This window comes from Myotis yumanensis, unplaced genomic scaffold (genome assembly GCF_028538775.1).
Source record: "Myotis yumanensis isolate MYYU_CA2020_CCGP unplaced genomic scaffold, mMyoYum1.0.hap1 SCAF_10, whole genome shotgun sequence".
Taxonomy (NCBI): Eukaryota; Metazoa; Chordata; class Mammalia; order Chiroptera; family Vespertilionidae; genus Myotis; species Myotis yumanensis.
The window spans coordinates 33,978,934-33,996,245 of record NW_027223761.1 but is presented as its reverse complement, the minus strand read 5'-3'; the positions used below and the strand labels follow the sequence as shown (position 1 = coordinate 33,996,245).

At 37.3% G+C, this 17,312-nt stretch overlaps 1 protein-coding gene across 4 annotated transcripts in view; it reads right to left on the bottom strand.

Annotated features, from left to right (window-relative positions):
- The window catches only part of BTBD10 (BTB domain containing 10), a 60,580-nt gene that overhangs the window by 39,007 nt on the left and 4,261 nt on the right, over window positions 1-17,312 (bottom strand). For 2 of the 4 annotated variants that reach the window (XM_070428289.1, XM_070428288.1), the window contains exon 2: window positions 4,554-4,709. The exons of the other annotated variants lie outside the window; for them this stretch is intronic. In XM_070428289.1, the coding sequence (XP_070284390.1) occupies window positions 4,554-4,654 (101 nt within the window). In that variant the 5' untranslated portion in view covers window positions 4,655-4,709. The remainder of the gene's footprint in view (window positions 1-4,553; window positions 4,710-17,312) is intronic. 4 annotated transcript variants of the gene reach the window in all.

Sequence of the window (17,312 nt, the reverse complement as noted above, 5' to 3'; positions counted from 1 at the left end):
AGCTCAATCTTCATGCAGTCTCAGAAGAAGCGAGCATGCATATTTTTATGTGGAAATGAAACCTTGCGGCAAAGTCTGATACTGAATGTATGATGCATTTATCTTTAGTAACTTGAGCAGACTGCAGATCTGAGTTTTTAAATAGTGAGATTTGACCCCCTATTCATATATTCAAGAGCTTTTAGCTTATTGTCAATATAGGCCTTTTAACTTTATACAGAAAGGATGCTTAGCAGCGGGGGTATAGCTCAGTGGTAGAGCATTTGACTGCAGAAAGGATGCTCTTTCTTTTTCCTTTTTAAGTAACAAAAGTGTCTCTAATTTATAATTTTTTAAAAGTTGTGGTAATTCAGGCCCAATATACTTCAACTGAAATGATCTTTAACTGCTCAGCAAACTACCAAAGTTAATACAGGTATTAACTATAAAACTACTCAGAAAGAAACAAAGTTCAGTAACTTTTTTAACTATGTAATTCATTTGTATGCACTTCCAGAGGGATCATAGGCCCCCTGAAGTCCATCCATGTCCCGATTAGCTTCCAGTCTTGTCCTGCCTTTTATATCAGTGTTATATACATCAAACCTACTAGTACATTCAAAATAAAGTTCAAAAATGAAAATACATTAAAGTTTTATTTTATGAAAGAGAAACCATACGGCAATGCCCACCAAACTCTCAAACCTAAAAAATAAGCATATATAAAATAGTATTATTGTTACTTTTATAATTTACTAAATTTATTTTTATTCTTGGCAGTAGGAAAGAAGGGGGGGGGGGGGGGTGTCCAAAGGAAAAAGATGGAAAAAAGAGGCTATTCTAAATTGAGTAGAATAAAAAACAAATGTAAACAAAAGTACCTTATAGATTAACTATAAAAACGGAATAAAGTATTCTTATTTCTTTACTGATAAAGACAATGTTTGTGTCTCCCAAATATTCATATGCTGAAACGTATTCCCCTCAATGTGATGGCACTTGCAGATGAGGTAGTTAGGTCTTAAGGGCAGAGCCCTCCTGAATGGGATCAGTGCCTTTATAAGATACCCCGAGAAATCCCTAGCCCCTTCCTCCACGTGAGAACACAGCAAAACGAGGGCTATCTGAACCAGGAAGTAAGCTCTTACCAGATACCAAATATGCCAGCACTTTTGAGCTTGGACTTCCCAGGCTCCAAAACCAAGTGAAATAAATTTCTGTTGCTTATCGGCCACCCAGTCTATGGTACCTATAATAATAAAAGGGTAATATGCTAATTAGACTGGATGTCCTTCCAGACATCATTCCAGACAAAGCCAGGGCCAGAGGGAAGCCAGCCGGGTGCCTGGTGCCTGCGGGCAGCCGGAGGGAAGCCTACCTGGGTCCCAGGTGCCAGAGGAAAGCCGGGGCCGCAGCCGGGGAAGGAAGGCTTACTCTTGCACGAATTTCATGCATCGAGCCTCTATTCTATATATATATAAAAGCCTAAGCAACCAAACAACTGGTCACTATGGCGTGCACTGACCACCAGGGGGCAGATGCTCAATGCAGGAGCTGCCCCCTGGTGGTCAGTGAACTCCCACAGCGGGAGCGCCGCTCAGCTGACCGACTGGTGCCAGAGGCAGGGCTCACAGCTGGTGAGTGCCGCTCAGAACTGACTGGGCGCGAGCCCACAGCAGGCGCAGCAGGGCCAGGATGAGTGGGAGCAGCAGGCAGGAGCGGCAGGCAACACTGGACTGCTGGTTTCCGCCCGATCCCCCCAGGTCACACTGAAGAACCCAACTGGTGCATGAATCCATGCACCGGGCCTCTAGTACTATTATAACAGTATACCTGAACAGACTGAGACATTTACTTTTTGTAAATTTAAATTCCCCATTCTATTTGAGGTGGCAATGTGCCCATCTATATTTCTCAACTTCCCTCATCCACAAATGATCATATGACATAGTTCTAGCCAATAATTTATAAACAGATGCCTTTGGGGAAATTACTAAGAAATTTAATTTCCTCATATAAATAAAGTCCCTTTCCCATTGTCCCCTTCCACCTTCCTCCTCCTCCTTGCCTGCAAGGTGGACCTGATAGCTGATGCTATAATAAGCCATCTTGTGGTCCCAGGTGCCAGAGGAAAGCAAAAGGAAGAAAATAAAAGATTTTTGACCCTAACATCCTTAAGGTACTAAATCTACATCAGGCATTGCCTATGTGGAATTCTTATGTACAAGAAAAATAAACCCCTAACTTAAGTGAATGTTTAGCCTGTTTTTTTGTGTGTGTTTTTTTTACTCAGACATTGCTAAATAAAATACACAAAATTCAAAAAAAGGATGTGAGTAGGCAGAAGCATAGGTGAAACAAAATCAATCATGAATTAATAACTCAAAGCTAGAGGTGGGTGGGTTCATTATGACTGATCTTGCCCATCATACATAGGGATTCATTATGACTGATCTCTCTACTTTATATGTATTTAAAATGTACCATAATAAGTTATTTAAAATGTACAAATCCTAGCTCTGCCATTTACAAGTAGGATAGCCTTGGGCAATTTATTAACCTAATTCTTTTGTCAAATTCAGACAAGTAATACTATTCAGAGAACTCCACCTTCAAATCCGGTCAAGATAATCTCCAGAAGGTCCCTGGAAAGAATGTCCACCATCTACCTAATCATCCAAGAATTAGCTCAAGTCTCATTCTTACCCATTCAAGCCAACACGGATTCCTTCTCTGAACTCTTATCTTACTCTAACTCATTACCATAGTTTAGTGCCCTACTATCCTCTAATTGTTCCACATGTGGTTATTAAAGCATCCCGTGATGATACTCTGACAAACTTCTGAATCTCTTTTGAACTGAGAAAAGGTTCTCAACAATATTAGCTGATTGTTAGTATTTAAAACTTCTCAGATAATTAATTTACTATCAATTAAAAAAATGCTATATAAAAAAGTCAAATTGTATATATTTTTTTAAGTATCCTAAATATGTTCCTAAGTACACAGAACAAGAGGTCCCTAAAAGTAAGCTATTTTCCCTTAGGCATATTTTCACAAATGAGGTTAAAATAAGCTCAAAGGATTTCATGATCTTTTCATTAAAAAAAAAAAAATCAATGTATTGGTATTTATTTTCTATTTATCATTATATTTTCACTTAAACAACCAATACTGTAGCAGTGTACCTAAAAAGAACACCAAAAAGGTACTGATGCTAGATATTAAAAGCTATGTTACTGAAATAACAGCAATGAAAAAAGTATCACTAATTTTTATAAATTTTTCCCATTGTATTTGCTTTCATTAAGCAAACAATTTATCCTGTCACTACTTCATATATGACGCACTATTATACATCAGCGAGGAAAAAATATTAAGAACTAGGAAGGATAACTTTCAACTCACCAGAAAATAAGCATACAACATAACAGATATAATAAATACAGCCCCACACTTAATGAGATAAAACCTGTATCTCTTTAATCTCAAATAATTATCCGTGTAAGTAGGACAAAGATAAAGAACTAGAGCCACAAGGTGAAGGGGACAGACATACACACACACACGTGAAAAAAATGAACCAAAAAGCACTCATACCATTGGTTTGTACTTATAAAGTCAACCTAACATTTTCATTACATATATCACCATATCGAAAGTCCACTATAAAGTTAGACATCTTGTCAGGAGACTTAAACAGTACCAGTCACTCATATTTTCTAGCTATGTAACATACAGTTTAAAAGTACCTGAATCATTTCTTTAAAATTACAAAATGGATTTCAATATCACAGCATTTTTTAATTTTTTTAAGAAAGCTGATATTATTTATCAACATCAGGAGAATTTTACATTCATAAGTTAAATGTTCAATATCCCCTAATATTCATAAAGCACAATATTCTGAAAACATGTTTACATGCAATAAGCATGCAATAAATGTGAAGTTTATGAGCTGTTAATTAGCACCTTAAAATATCAGATCATAAAGTGTTCTAAATGAGGTGTTCCTTATTAAGCCACACAGCACAAAATGAAAACTATAAAATTATAAATGAGCTGAAACTTTTGAAATAAATTTTACTTAATGCATTAAACTTTAAATAAACCCAGTAGAGTCACGGCATAAAGACTGCTTTTCCCATTAAGATCACGATGACTACACAATATAAATTCATAGTTAAAAATGTATGGAGGCAAAGACTGTCAAGAGCCTATAAATTATTATATATAATCTATACATAATGTATTCAGAAAATGAAATAAATTCCTAATAGAGTTTTAAATACAAAACACTTAACTGTCTTGCCAGAGTTCCCAACTAAAAATTTCATTTATTCATGGTGTTAACTAAGGAGTTTTAACATTACATATTTACAAACAAATGAAAATTCAAATAAATACAAATATAAGAAAATTGAAAGGAATATTCTTCTAAAAAGTTATTTAAGGAGAAATGCAAATATTTGTAATATTTTGTAAGCCCCATCCTCTGACAGGACTTGTCACAACCAAATGCAGTCTGGTTTTTATCAAAGCTTTGATATGTGAAATACATATTTGATACCTACCTTGAATGTTTATAAAGTTTACGAGGTCTACTATGCAATTTCCGATCCCAATTCTCTGGATCACTGGAGTTACTGTCATAAGGATGAGGGCGTCCTGCCATCCCAGTTCAAGCTTTCTCACTACTGCTCTGAAAGCACACATGTAGCACCCATAACCTACATAAAAAAGTAGTGTTGACCTTTAAGTCTATTCCATGCAGAATAAAAGAGTCACAGAATTTTAAATACTTTCAGGCATTACTGTGACATTTTTTTAAAAAGTGATATACAGGATTAAAAATACTAGACATATAAAATACCACAAATTAGATTAAAATAAACACCAGAAGTTTTTTTAGATTCTTTTCATTTGATCTTTGTATTAAATTTGCTACCATTCTGCAACCGTTTAATAATGTGCTATTTAGTAAATATGTTTAACTACTATCTGTGTACATCACATTTCCAAGCATCAATATAGTAGCAAAAAAGGCAAAAACAATTCCAGAAATTGATTCTTTCAGATGAAATTTCACTTAAAATACATTGCTTAATACTGAAAGTTTAAGATGCTTAACAAAGCATCTAGTAAGACCAAATACCAATATTGTTATTTCTTTAGCCAAGTTAAAGACCTTGAATAGAAATTCCCTTGAATGGAAATTTAATATTTTCCCCAAATAAAGCATGTAAGCATCCTGATGTTTCCTTACAGTGCAATTACCACAAAAATATTTTATCAATATGATTCATATATTTTATGTCTTTTCATATGTGAGGTTTGTGACTTATTTGTACAACAGACATATGAAATTATAAGAAAACTCAATACCCTTACAAAATACCTGGACTAAGCACTTTAAAGTATATTCACTTTCCAATTTAATCTTCACAATCACCTTACATGTAAGCATTATAATCTCTATGTACATAATAGAAAATAGTCTCAGAAGTTTAGCAATATTGCTAAAGGTCACAATGCTTATAAATGGCAGGATTATAAATGAAAATGAGAATTTATTATACAGAATCTTCATCTCGAAAAATGCTCTGACTATAGTGTTTTATTTGGAAATAGGTCAGATTTGACATTTAGAGATTGCAAACACCAAAAGAAAAACCAAACGTAATTAAACAATTTGAACAAAGTTATGTTAAGTCAGACTAGAACCAAGGTTTCCTGATACTCCTATACCTGTACACTTTCTATAAACTTTTCCAAGTTGGATTTGATAGAAGTGAGGAGGAGATGTGCATAAAAGTCAAAGGGAACCCAGAATTAAGAAAAGACTGTATTTTCCTGAGTTTTATAAAGTATACCAGTACAATTTCACACACACAAAAATGGCAAAGATAAACTCATTAAAATTGTAAGTCTATCTCAGAACTCATTAAAAGAAACCCTTTCGTTTTAGAGAAACTATTTTGCTATGTTTATACTTTTTTCATTATAGTTACTTAGTACTTTTTTTACAAAAACAATTAAAAATCTTATAAGTGACATATGCAATACTTTCAACAATAAAGAATTATCCTATATAATAAAAGGCTAATATGAAAATCGACTGAACGGTGGTACGACCAGTCACTATGATGTGCACTGACCACCATGGGGCAGATGCTCAATGCAGGAGCTGCCCCCTGGTGGTCAGTGCGCTCTCACAGGGGAAGCGCCACTCAGCCAGAAGCCAGGCTCATGGCTGGCGAGTGCAGCAGTAGTGGCAGGAGCATTTCCTGCCTCCACAGCAGCGCTCAGGACCCCTCAGGAGATGTCCAAGCTTGCCTAAGCCGGCAGTTGGACATCCCCCAGGGGGTCCCCGACTGCGAGAGGGACCCCCCCCCCTTCCTCCAGTGCACAAATGTCGTGCACTGGGCCTCTAGTTTTAAATAAATAAAAATACAATTATTTTTAAACCAAAAAGAAAATCTTATAAGTGAACATTTTAATATAATAAATACATAAATAAGTAGGTAGATCAATAAAATAAAAATAACAGAAAGGAGAAAGGAGAATAATTGCACAATGGCTAATTTGAATCCTGAGCAAGTGTCACACAGTTCATTTGCTGAATAATACTGGAAAAGAAACCTATTTTCTTAAGGATCACTGAATAACTGAAAATCATTTGTGTATTAGGTGACATAAAAACTACAAATTATTTTGAAAACAAAAAAATTCTCAAGCTCATTTGAGTTTTTAGTTATAAAAATAAAAATATATTTACTAAAAAGGAAAGTTTTTGCCCTGACTGATGTGGCTCAGTGGTTGAACACTGACCTAGGAACCAAGAGGTCACGGTTCGATTCCCCATCAGGGCACATGCCTGGGTTGCAGGGGGCGTGCATGAGGCAGCCAATCAATGCTGTTTCTCTCTGGTTGATGTTTCTCTCTCTCTATTCCTCTAAAATCAACATTAAAAAAATAAAAAAGAATCTGCAGAATGATATTTAGAGCATTTTCTCCTTATTTCATAGGTCTTCCAGTAAACTATTTCAGGCATTAACATTTCTTTACAAGAGTATTTTTTCTCCTCCTAATCCATACCTATAACCCTATGAATAAGATAGACACAAATGTCCATTGAGAGAAGGATCCTAAATCATGGGATGCAGTAACTAAAAAAATATAACCACGAGGAATGGATAAGGTAAATTCAGATTCACATTTTCCACCCTTTTACAGTGGGTGGCACATCTAGCATCAGGGAAATTCCAGTATGTCTTCATAATCAATCTTATTGAAATTAACAAGCATGTATTTTACAGCCAGCCACAAGAAAGTAAAGAATGTTCAGATAAAGGCTATCAAAAAAGAAAAATAAATTGAAAAATCACATTTCTATTTCATTTGTCAATAAAACTTGGTTATCACCATGTGAGAGCTTTCTCTCTGAAACTATTGTAATTTAACCTACTTATGAATAACTGGAAAGCAGCAAAAGGAAGGCCAATTAGTATAGGCAGTTCATTTGTGCAGAAACCTGCAGTTTAGATGCATGCTCAGTAAAGTTATGAGTGAAATAGAGAAGGTACTCATAAAGAGGACATCTGCAATACTTCCAACAATAAAGATAAAAAAATAGGGAAGGTATTTGTTTGTCAGGCACACCTGGGAACAGGCCATTGGCCAGAATAAGCATGGCCACTGCAAGCAGAGAAAGATGAGACATTTAATCTCCTAAACAAAGGAATTCACTCTTGTGCGCTTGGCACTCTTGGGACTCTTGTTGCAGGGGACCTGCTAGCTTGGTTCTCTCTGAATTTGCCCATATGGCCCATAACTATACAGATCCCATCGACTGCAACTAGGCTAAACCAGACCAAGCTCCACCATGGAATGAAAACTTTGTACATGGGCTTTTCATCTAGCTCTACTGAATCCCCAGCAGCACACCTTCCAGGACTGGATTAAGGGAACTGGGACTTTTCAAACCCAGGGATATAATTTTACATCAATAAAAATCACTCATCTTCCCATGTAAGTCTCAGAAAATTATTTTTCTCAAAATACCATAAGGACCTCACTCCCAACAGCAAACGGAGAAAAACCATCCACACATTTCTCTGATAACATTCCCACTCCTCACTCTCAATAGTCTGGAATACAAGCATACTAAAAACAAATGAAAGTTGGAGATATCTGAAAATAATATGCCTGTGTTTGCATATACATGCTAGTGAATTTTAAAGGTTATCAATAAGCTATACCTATAACTACAAATACATAAAAGGCAAATCATACATTATATACTATTTTGAAATGTCTAATGATCTATTTTAACCACTCTTTCCCATACTAAATAACATTATATTGATCTTATCACTTGGGTTGCGGGAAACGAGTTAAGTCGGCTCGCGTGAATTGCGCGTACTCGGCGGGAACCGTCTTAACTCGGTTCATATAGATTTGCGGTGGAGTGCGGGAAACGTGTAAATTCGGGCCGATTGTAACTGCGTATTACCAAATATTTGTTTCAAAGATACCTACCTGCGTATGCGAACCGTTTCATACCCATTTCAATCGAACCCATACTTCAAAAGATATAGGCATTTTAAACTAACTCTGATTTTGCGCGGGAAACCTAAATAATTGCCCGCGCCAGCTTATATTTTAGCTGGAAATTCACCCGACACCAGAGTGTTTTATTTCATTCATTCAAGCACTTATTGAACACCTACTACAATATGCCAAGCAACTGACAAGAGGCTGAAGCAAGTCAGACATTGTTCCTGTTCTCAAAAAACCCACTCTAGTGAGAGAAAAGACTCCACCAATGGCTCCATTTACCATTTCACCCATCTCTCCCTCCTACCTGGATAGTTCTTATACTGTTACTCCACCCTGAAGTCGTCCATGATGTCTCGTTTTCCCTACAGCAAATCTACTTCAAAATTTTCTTCGCTTCCCATTCATAAAGCTACTTGCCTTCATTTAAAACCCTTAACAGCCATCAATAGGTCTCCTGGTTGACCTCTTTACCACCCTTCAATTCTGTATTTGCTCTGCTGTAATGAGAATTACCTTTCTAAAAATGTTTAATGGCTTTCCATTTCCTCTATCTAAACTCTTTACCATTAAAAAGTTCCTTCAAAATCTGACACTTGGATACCCAATGTCTACTTCATATTAGGCAAACTAAAGGTTTTTATTGTTTGGATCTTATAATTAACAAAAAAATAATTACTGGACTATTAAAAACGAAGTTCTCAAAAAATGTCATAGAACATTAATATTTTTAGGCATGATAAAAAAAAATAATATAAACTCTGCCTGGCTGGCATGGCTCAGTGGTTGAGCGTCAACCTATGAAACCAGGAAGTCACGGCTCGATTCCCAGTCAGGGCAGATGGCTGGGTTGCAGGCTCGATCCCCAGCAGGGGGATTGTTACAGTAGGCAGTTAAATATTAACAACAGAGCAGAGAGCAAAGGAACCAGACATCTGATTAAGTAGAAAAATACAACTTTACAGTCACCCCACAGGAGAAAACATCATCGTTCTGCCAAACAGAACAAAACATCGAGTATGGCCCCATCAGTGTGGCTCAGTGTTTGAGCATGGACCCATGAACCAGGAGATCAAGGTTCGATTCCCAGTCAGGGCACATGCCTGGGTTGTGGGCTCCAGTATGGGGCATGCACGAGGCACCAATCAATGATTCTCTCTCATCATTGATGTTCTATCTATCTCTCCCCCTCTCCCTTTCTCTGAAATCAATAAAAATCCTATATAATAAAAGCCTAATATGGTAAGTGTCCAGTCATCCGGTCATCCTTTCAAGCAATCAAAGCGTAATATGCTAATGATATGCTAAGGCTGCTCAACGACTTGCTATGACATGCACTGACCATCAGGGGGCAGACAATAGACCAGTCAACCAGTCACTATGATGTGCACTGGCCACCAGGGGGCAGACGCTCCGACCAGTAGGTTAGCTTGCTGTTGGAGCCCTCCTGTGGTCCCTCCTTGGCTGGCCAACCTCCCATGTCCCTCTCTGACCCCGATGGTGCACTGATGGGGTCCCTCGGCCTGGCCTGCGCCCTCTCACAATTTGGGACCCCTCGGGGGATGTCAGAGAGCCAGTTTTGGTCCTATCCTGCAGGCCAGGCCGAGGGACCCTGCTGGTGCATGAATTTGTGCACTGGGCCTTTTTTTTTAAAATCTGAGTAGGCAGGAAAGACAGCTTTACAGTCACCCTGGGGAGTCCACCTTACTAATGGGAAAGGAGAAAATGGCAAGGGAATTCCTTTTACTAGGTGCATGCGTAGAAGCAAAATGAGGAAGCAAAACTATGCAGCATGAGCAATAGGAACCAAAATGGCATCCATAAAGGGGGAGGGCACAGCCCCCAAAAATCCAGGAGATAGTTTAAAGTAACCTGACGAGCTCAAGGAAGTCCTGCATGGCAGTCTTGCAAAATCAAAGACTTAAAGTAACCACAAAGTATGGTCTGAAATTAAACTTTAACAAATCGCAGTTATGGTGGGTAGTCGCCTCCCAGGCAGGTATCTTCCCTGACAAGGTCAACCTTTACCTTAACTGAGCTTATTGTCTTTTTGCATGTACAATAACATATTATTAAAATGTCAGGTTAACTTCTAACTTCTCTTTCTTCCAGACCCCTCAGGGCACAACCAAACGCCCTGGGAGCCAGAACAGATATCACAAATTATTTCATTGTTATTGTTATCATGTTGACTGTTAACTATCCTGTACCCACCTACAGAAGTGTCTATCATTTTACTCTTTATCCAATCCCAGAGGTCCCCCCCACCCCACCCCCTTTGTTTTCTCCCACCTCTCTTATCTATCACCAATGGATTCCATGTAACCCACCTATGTCTCCTCCTTTGATTGCAATGTATAAAAGAAGATGAAAAACTGCCGTTCTCTGGAGCATTATCCCAATCTGTTGAGATTCTGCTTCCTGGCAATTGTCAAAAGTCTGGCTCAAATAAACTCACAAAAATTCTTTACAGGTTTGAACGTTTTTATGTTAACAGCATTATAAATGAAAAAAGACAGACTCAAAGGTTCCATACCATATAATTCTGTACAGTCTCAAAAAGACAAAAAACAACAACTATAAGGATAGAGAACAGAGCAGTCATGGGTTAGGGATGAGGGTACTACTACTACACAGGGACAGCACAAGGTAATTTTTTTTGGGGGGGGGGGGGGGGGGGAATCATGGAACTATTCTGTATCTGGATAGTGGTGGTATGCCTTTGTCAAAACTCATAGAACTTTATACCAGAAAAGGAATTTTATTGAACATAACTTTAAAAAGAAATTTTAAAAAAGAAAAAAAATCAGAGATATCAAACACATTAGAGGTATCGAATACATTAGCATCACATAATTACACCACTTTTTGATCAAAACCCCAAGTCATACTGCCCCCATTACCATCCCAAGCATACTTAACCAATAAGCTATCTTCCCATTGCCAAAAATTACATACAAAAACTTTTGATAATGAAAACTGGTAAGAACTTTTCTACTTCTGCCACAATAGTAAGTGACTAAGAGAAAAGATTTTGGAATCAGATAAAACTAGTTGTATGACTTTGTACAGGCTTCTTAACCCCCAAGACCTCAATTTACTTAAATGTGAAATGAAAATAACACAACTCTCATTACCATTATTTTATATATTACTACTATAACTTCCAATCAAATTGTTGCAAAGAATAAGACAGGATACTGTAAACAACACAGTGATAGGCACATTGCTGACTTTCTTTAGACCACTGAATATAAATTTTGCATATTTCACTAGTACATTCATTACTTTCTATTTGCCTTTTGAAATCACAGAATCCCTAAATAACCACTCAACATTAGAGCACCTGTAATGTGCTAGATGATTGAAATTAAAAAATGAATATGCTATCCATGTCCTGGTTTAAAAACAAACAGGTAACTACCATATATGCCAGCATGGTTAGAAGCAAAATATCAGCACCTTTTCTACCAAAAAAGTTATTTTTCCACTAAATGCTTCATTTTAAGGAATCTAATATTTCTTCAGACAAAATACTTGCTCACAAAGGAAGACTCTCAATATTATAGGTAGTGTTCCATTTTATTTTTTTAATATATTTTTATTGATTTTATAGAGAGAAAGGGAGAGGGATAGAGAGTTAGAACCATGGATGAGAGAGAAACATTGATCAGCTGCCTCCTGCATCCCCCACACTGGGGATGGAGCCTGCAACCAGGGCATATGCCCTGACCAGGAACTGAACCATGACTGCCTGGTTCATAAGTCGCCTCTCAACCACTGAGCCATGCCGGCTGGGCTACATTTTTATAATTACTTAAAAAACCTACTTTTATAAGCAACTTCTGTAAATACTTACTATAAAACAATTTTTAAATCAATAAGCATTCAAGGCTACTGCTAAATAATATCACTCACTAGGGAAGGAAAGATGATCAAAGATATCATACCACTTTTCTTCTAAAATAACACTATTTCCCTTTCTTAATATGATTTGAGTTCAACTAACTTGAACAGCTATACCAAGCATGTCAAAATCAAAGGCTAACACGTTTAAGTTTATGTGGGCTGCAAAAAAAAAACAAAAGCTTCAATTTTCATAGAAACGTAGTTTTATCTTGATAGAGACATGCTGAATACAAAGGGCTGAAATAAATGAGTAATCGTTAACATAAAATAGAACATTTTAATAAAAATTAATATTTTTTTCTTGAACATTAACTTACCAGACATTGAATAACTGCACAAATAAGCATAACGCAAATAGACCTATTTTTCTTGTTCTCCGAAAGTGAAATATTTCCTGTTGCGCACACCAAACAAGTCAGTCCAAGACTAATGACGTGGTAATTGGCTGCTAAAATATTCACTGCTAGTATTAGTGGAGAGAAATGGTGTGCCTGCATGTAAGGGTGATGAATGCAACATGATTATAGTAATCAGTCATTAGCAAATGTTGTAGTTCGTTATTAATAATTATGTATAACAGGATATTGTAAAAATTAAGTTATGAAATTTTTATTAAAACATTTCTTACATACCGTTATATTGGCTGGGCCGCAAAAATATTCGTGTGGGCCGCATGCAGCCCGTGGGCCGCATGCAGCCCGTGGGCCGAGAGTTTGATATGCTTGAGCTACACCTATATATGTACATAAATAATGCACAAAGCCCTAGCTGGTTTGGCTCAGTGGATTAAGCATCAGCCTGGGGACTGAAGGGTCCCGGGTTTGATTCTGGTCAGGGGCACATGCCCAGATTGTGGGCTTGATCCCCCATGGGATTACTCATCACTGATGTTTCTATCTCTCCCTCTCCCTTCCTCTCTGAAATCTATATTAAAAAAAAATTCTAAATAATGCACATATACTTTCACACCAGTACTATGTATATACTACATACACACAAAAAATAAAAATGAAAAGAAGTTCTATTGTTTTCTTCACATGGCACAATGAACAAGTTTTTCATACACTCCCAGAAGTACATGCAACCCAGTAGGGAGAACACTGGAATAAACCACTCAGAATCAGGAGACTTGGAGACCTGCTTTCCCACTAGCAACCAATATCTTTTATCAAAATCAAGTAAGGGGATATATATGTCATCGGTTTGGTTCAAATAAGCTTTTTTTGTTGTTGTTGTTAATCCTCACACAAGGATATTTTTCCATTGATTTTTAGAGAGTAGAAGGGAGGGGGAGGGACACAGAGAGAGAAATATCGATATAAGACAACACATCAATGATTGATTGCCTCTCGGAGGCACCCTAACCAGGGCCAGGGATCAAGCCTGCACCTTGAGGTAGGTGACCTTGACCAGACTCGAACCTGGGACCTTAAGTCCCCAGGCCAACACTCTATCCACTGAGCCAAACCGGGCTCAAATAAACTCTTACAAAATAAATTTTTTTTTAAGTCAGGTAAGGGAAGGCTTAATCTGAATTTCAGTTTTATCTTCCAAAAATTAGAATATTAGTGAATTTCAAAATTATGGTTTTATAATACCACTAGTCTCTAATAACTAAATATTCTTTTAAAAGAGAAATCCTAGCAATTTGGACAGTTCAACAAGAAGGAAACAATAATGCCCCACAGTTACTCATCTTATAGGAATTTCTTTAAGCAAACTAAATTAACAAATGAAGAGCCAAAAGGATGGAACAGATTGTATTGCTTGCTCTCTAGATGTGAGAAAAATCAAAGCAAACTGCCCCGAATGAAATAATTACCTTTAAAATAATTCAGCACTACTTGTATGACCATCCATGAATTTTTTAAAAATTATAAAAATGTTCTGTTGCACAATCTTGTGCCCAAGATTCTTCTTCAGTCATCTGGGCTTTAAGATTTATTTTTAAGATGACATTTAATGTAGCCTACAAATAGAAAACTCAGGATAGTTTTCTACTTATTTGCTACTAGCAATGGCAGTCAAAAACCTTAAAGGAAAATAACCCAAATAAAAATAAAATGGCTTTATGTCTAAGAAGTAGATAGCAATATCCCAATAGATTATTTTTTAAATGCCACACCATCTCTCTCTTCAATCTATTCTCCCTTCCCTTTTTTCTACTATTCCACCTGGCATTCAAATTATATAGAATACCAGGTACCAACCAATGGAAGCCAACATGAAAACAAGAAAATGAAAAGGTCTATTGTTCAGTATTGACTAGAATTTAAAAAAAAAAATCTTTGTAACTGACAATGGAAGAGTCATACTGGCAAGGCTGTAAATTCTACACTTTAAATTTGTTCCCTCTAAATGAAACAGCTACATGTAAATTTATTTGATATATGTGTTTTCAGATCACTGGCCAGAATACCATTTTCTAAGAATAAATCAGAACAAAATGTTAACAAGTTATACTTATTTTACTATTTACATAGCACTTTTATATATTTTATTTCATTTCATTCTTAAACTCTTAACAATTATGTTATATCTCCACTTTTCCTGGGAGGAAATAAAGGCTCAGGAAGGTTAAGTAACTTTTATGTCATAAAGTTAAAAGTTGGCTTTAAACCCAGATCTAAATGATCCCAAATAAGGTATTCCAAGCAGAAAAGTATGATTACAATTTTATTCATAGTTTCTAATCAAGTAATATTACAATCAGAGACTCACTATGACAGAATCTCATCCCCAAATACTGTTAATTTCAGTTTGTGACAAAAATACTACTAGATCACTCAACTACAAAAATAAAGATAAATATCAAGTAATCAGATATTTTACATTTTAAACAGAAAAATAAACTATTAAAGATAAAGAAAAATGCTTTAACATGGAACAGCCTGACGAATTTCGGGGGGGTGGGTGAGTGGATGGGTGGGCATGATTAACCAAGGAACTTAAATGCATACTAGAGGCCCGGTGCATGAAAATTCATGCGGGGGGGGGGGGGGGTCCCCTCAGCCTGGCACCCCTCGGGGGATGTCCAACTGCCGGCTCACAGTTGGAGAGCCCTTGCTCCTTACCACTGTCCACTCACTGCTCACCACTCAGCTCACTGCTCCTTAGCGCTGCCTCAGAGGCGGGAGAGGCTCCCACCACCACAGCTGCACTCACCAGCCATGAACCTGGCTTCTGGCTGAGCAGTGCTCTCCCTGTGGGAGAACACTGACCACCAGGGGGCAGCTCCTGTGTTGAGCATCTGCCCCCAGTGGTCAGTGCGCATCACAGCGAGTGGTGGTTCAGCCATTCGGTCAATTTGCATATGAGGCGTTTATTATACAGGAGGATATGCATAGCCCATGGACACAGACAAGAGTGGTGAATGCCTGCGAGGGGCGGGTGCAGGGTGGAGTTGGGGGGGAGGGGTCAATGGGAAAAAACAAAGGAAACATCTACAATACTTTCAACAATAAAGTTAAATATATATAAAAGAAAGATGCTTTTAAAGGCAAAGATCGCTTTCAGCATATTACAATCTTCAGAAATCTACTGTGACTTAAGATCACATATTTGACATAAAATTTTTCCTCTTTTCAAGTACAATAGTCCCCCTCCCTCCCTTTATCTGCAGTTTCGACTTCCCTGGTTTCAATCACTACCCAGTCCAAAATATTAAATGGAAAATTCCAGAAATTCATAAGTTTTAGGTAGTGTAATGAAACCTCTCATCATCCTTAGGATGTGAATCATCCCTCTGTCCAGCACAACCACACTGTATAGACTACCTGCCCATTAATCAGTTACTAATAGCCTTCTCAATTATCCAAGTGACTGTATCTTGGTGTTTGTGTTCAAACAACCTTTATTTTACTTAATATTGGCCCCAAACTACAAGAATAGTGATGCTGGCAATTCAGATATACCAAAGAGAAGCCATAAAGTACTTTTTAAGTGAAAAAGTGAACATTCTCAATAAGAAGAAAAAAAACTTATGCTGAGGTTGCTGAAATCTACAGTAAAAATGAAATCTTCTATCCATGAAATTGTGAAGGAAAAAGAAATTCATGCTGTCACACCTCATACTGCAAATGATAGATAGCCACAGTACATGATAAGTGCTTAGTTAAGATGGAAAAGGCATTAACTCTATGAGTGGAAGACATGAACAGAAAACACGCAGCCAGGTATGCACTTGTGCACATGCGTGCGTGTGTGCGTGCGTGCGTATGGTTTGTTACAACCTGAGCTTTCAGGCATCCACTGGGGGTCTTGGAATGTATCCCCCTAGATAAGGGGGGACTACTGTACTCATCTCATTGTATTCCCACAGCCTGCAACTAACATTTGCCAACCTCTTAATCCTCTCCTAGAAAGCATCTCTTTGAATGCTGATTGCTTATCTTCTGTCTCTGAATTCTATATTACCACCTGCTTAGCAAGGTAGGTCACAGTTTCAAGGATGCTAAACTAAACCACAGCAAATCAACATTAGCTTGACCCCTCATAAACATTCTATCCAAGAAGATTAAAAAATTCTAAGTGTATTAATGAACATCTATAACAACCTTTTCCTCCATTACGATGGGTTAACAACCAACCAAGAAACAACGTAATAAAGGAGTCAGATGAAGATAAAAATATGGCTGAAACCAGTGACCAAATTAATTTCAATTGTAAATTAAACTTAGAAGCATTTGCTTCTTCCTCACAGGGTCCAGTCTGCTCAAATAAATCTACCAGTTAGAGTAATAGAGAAATGCATATCCTAAGAATTGGGAGCTCCAAAATAGAGCCAGAAGGCACTGTGCAAAAAAGCATACTCAATTCCTCCTAACCTCATTTAATTCTCCCTTAGGAAGCCATCTGAGAGGGGT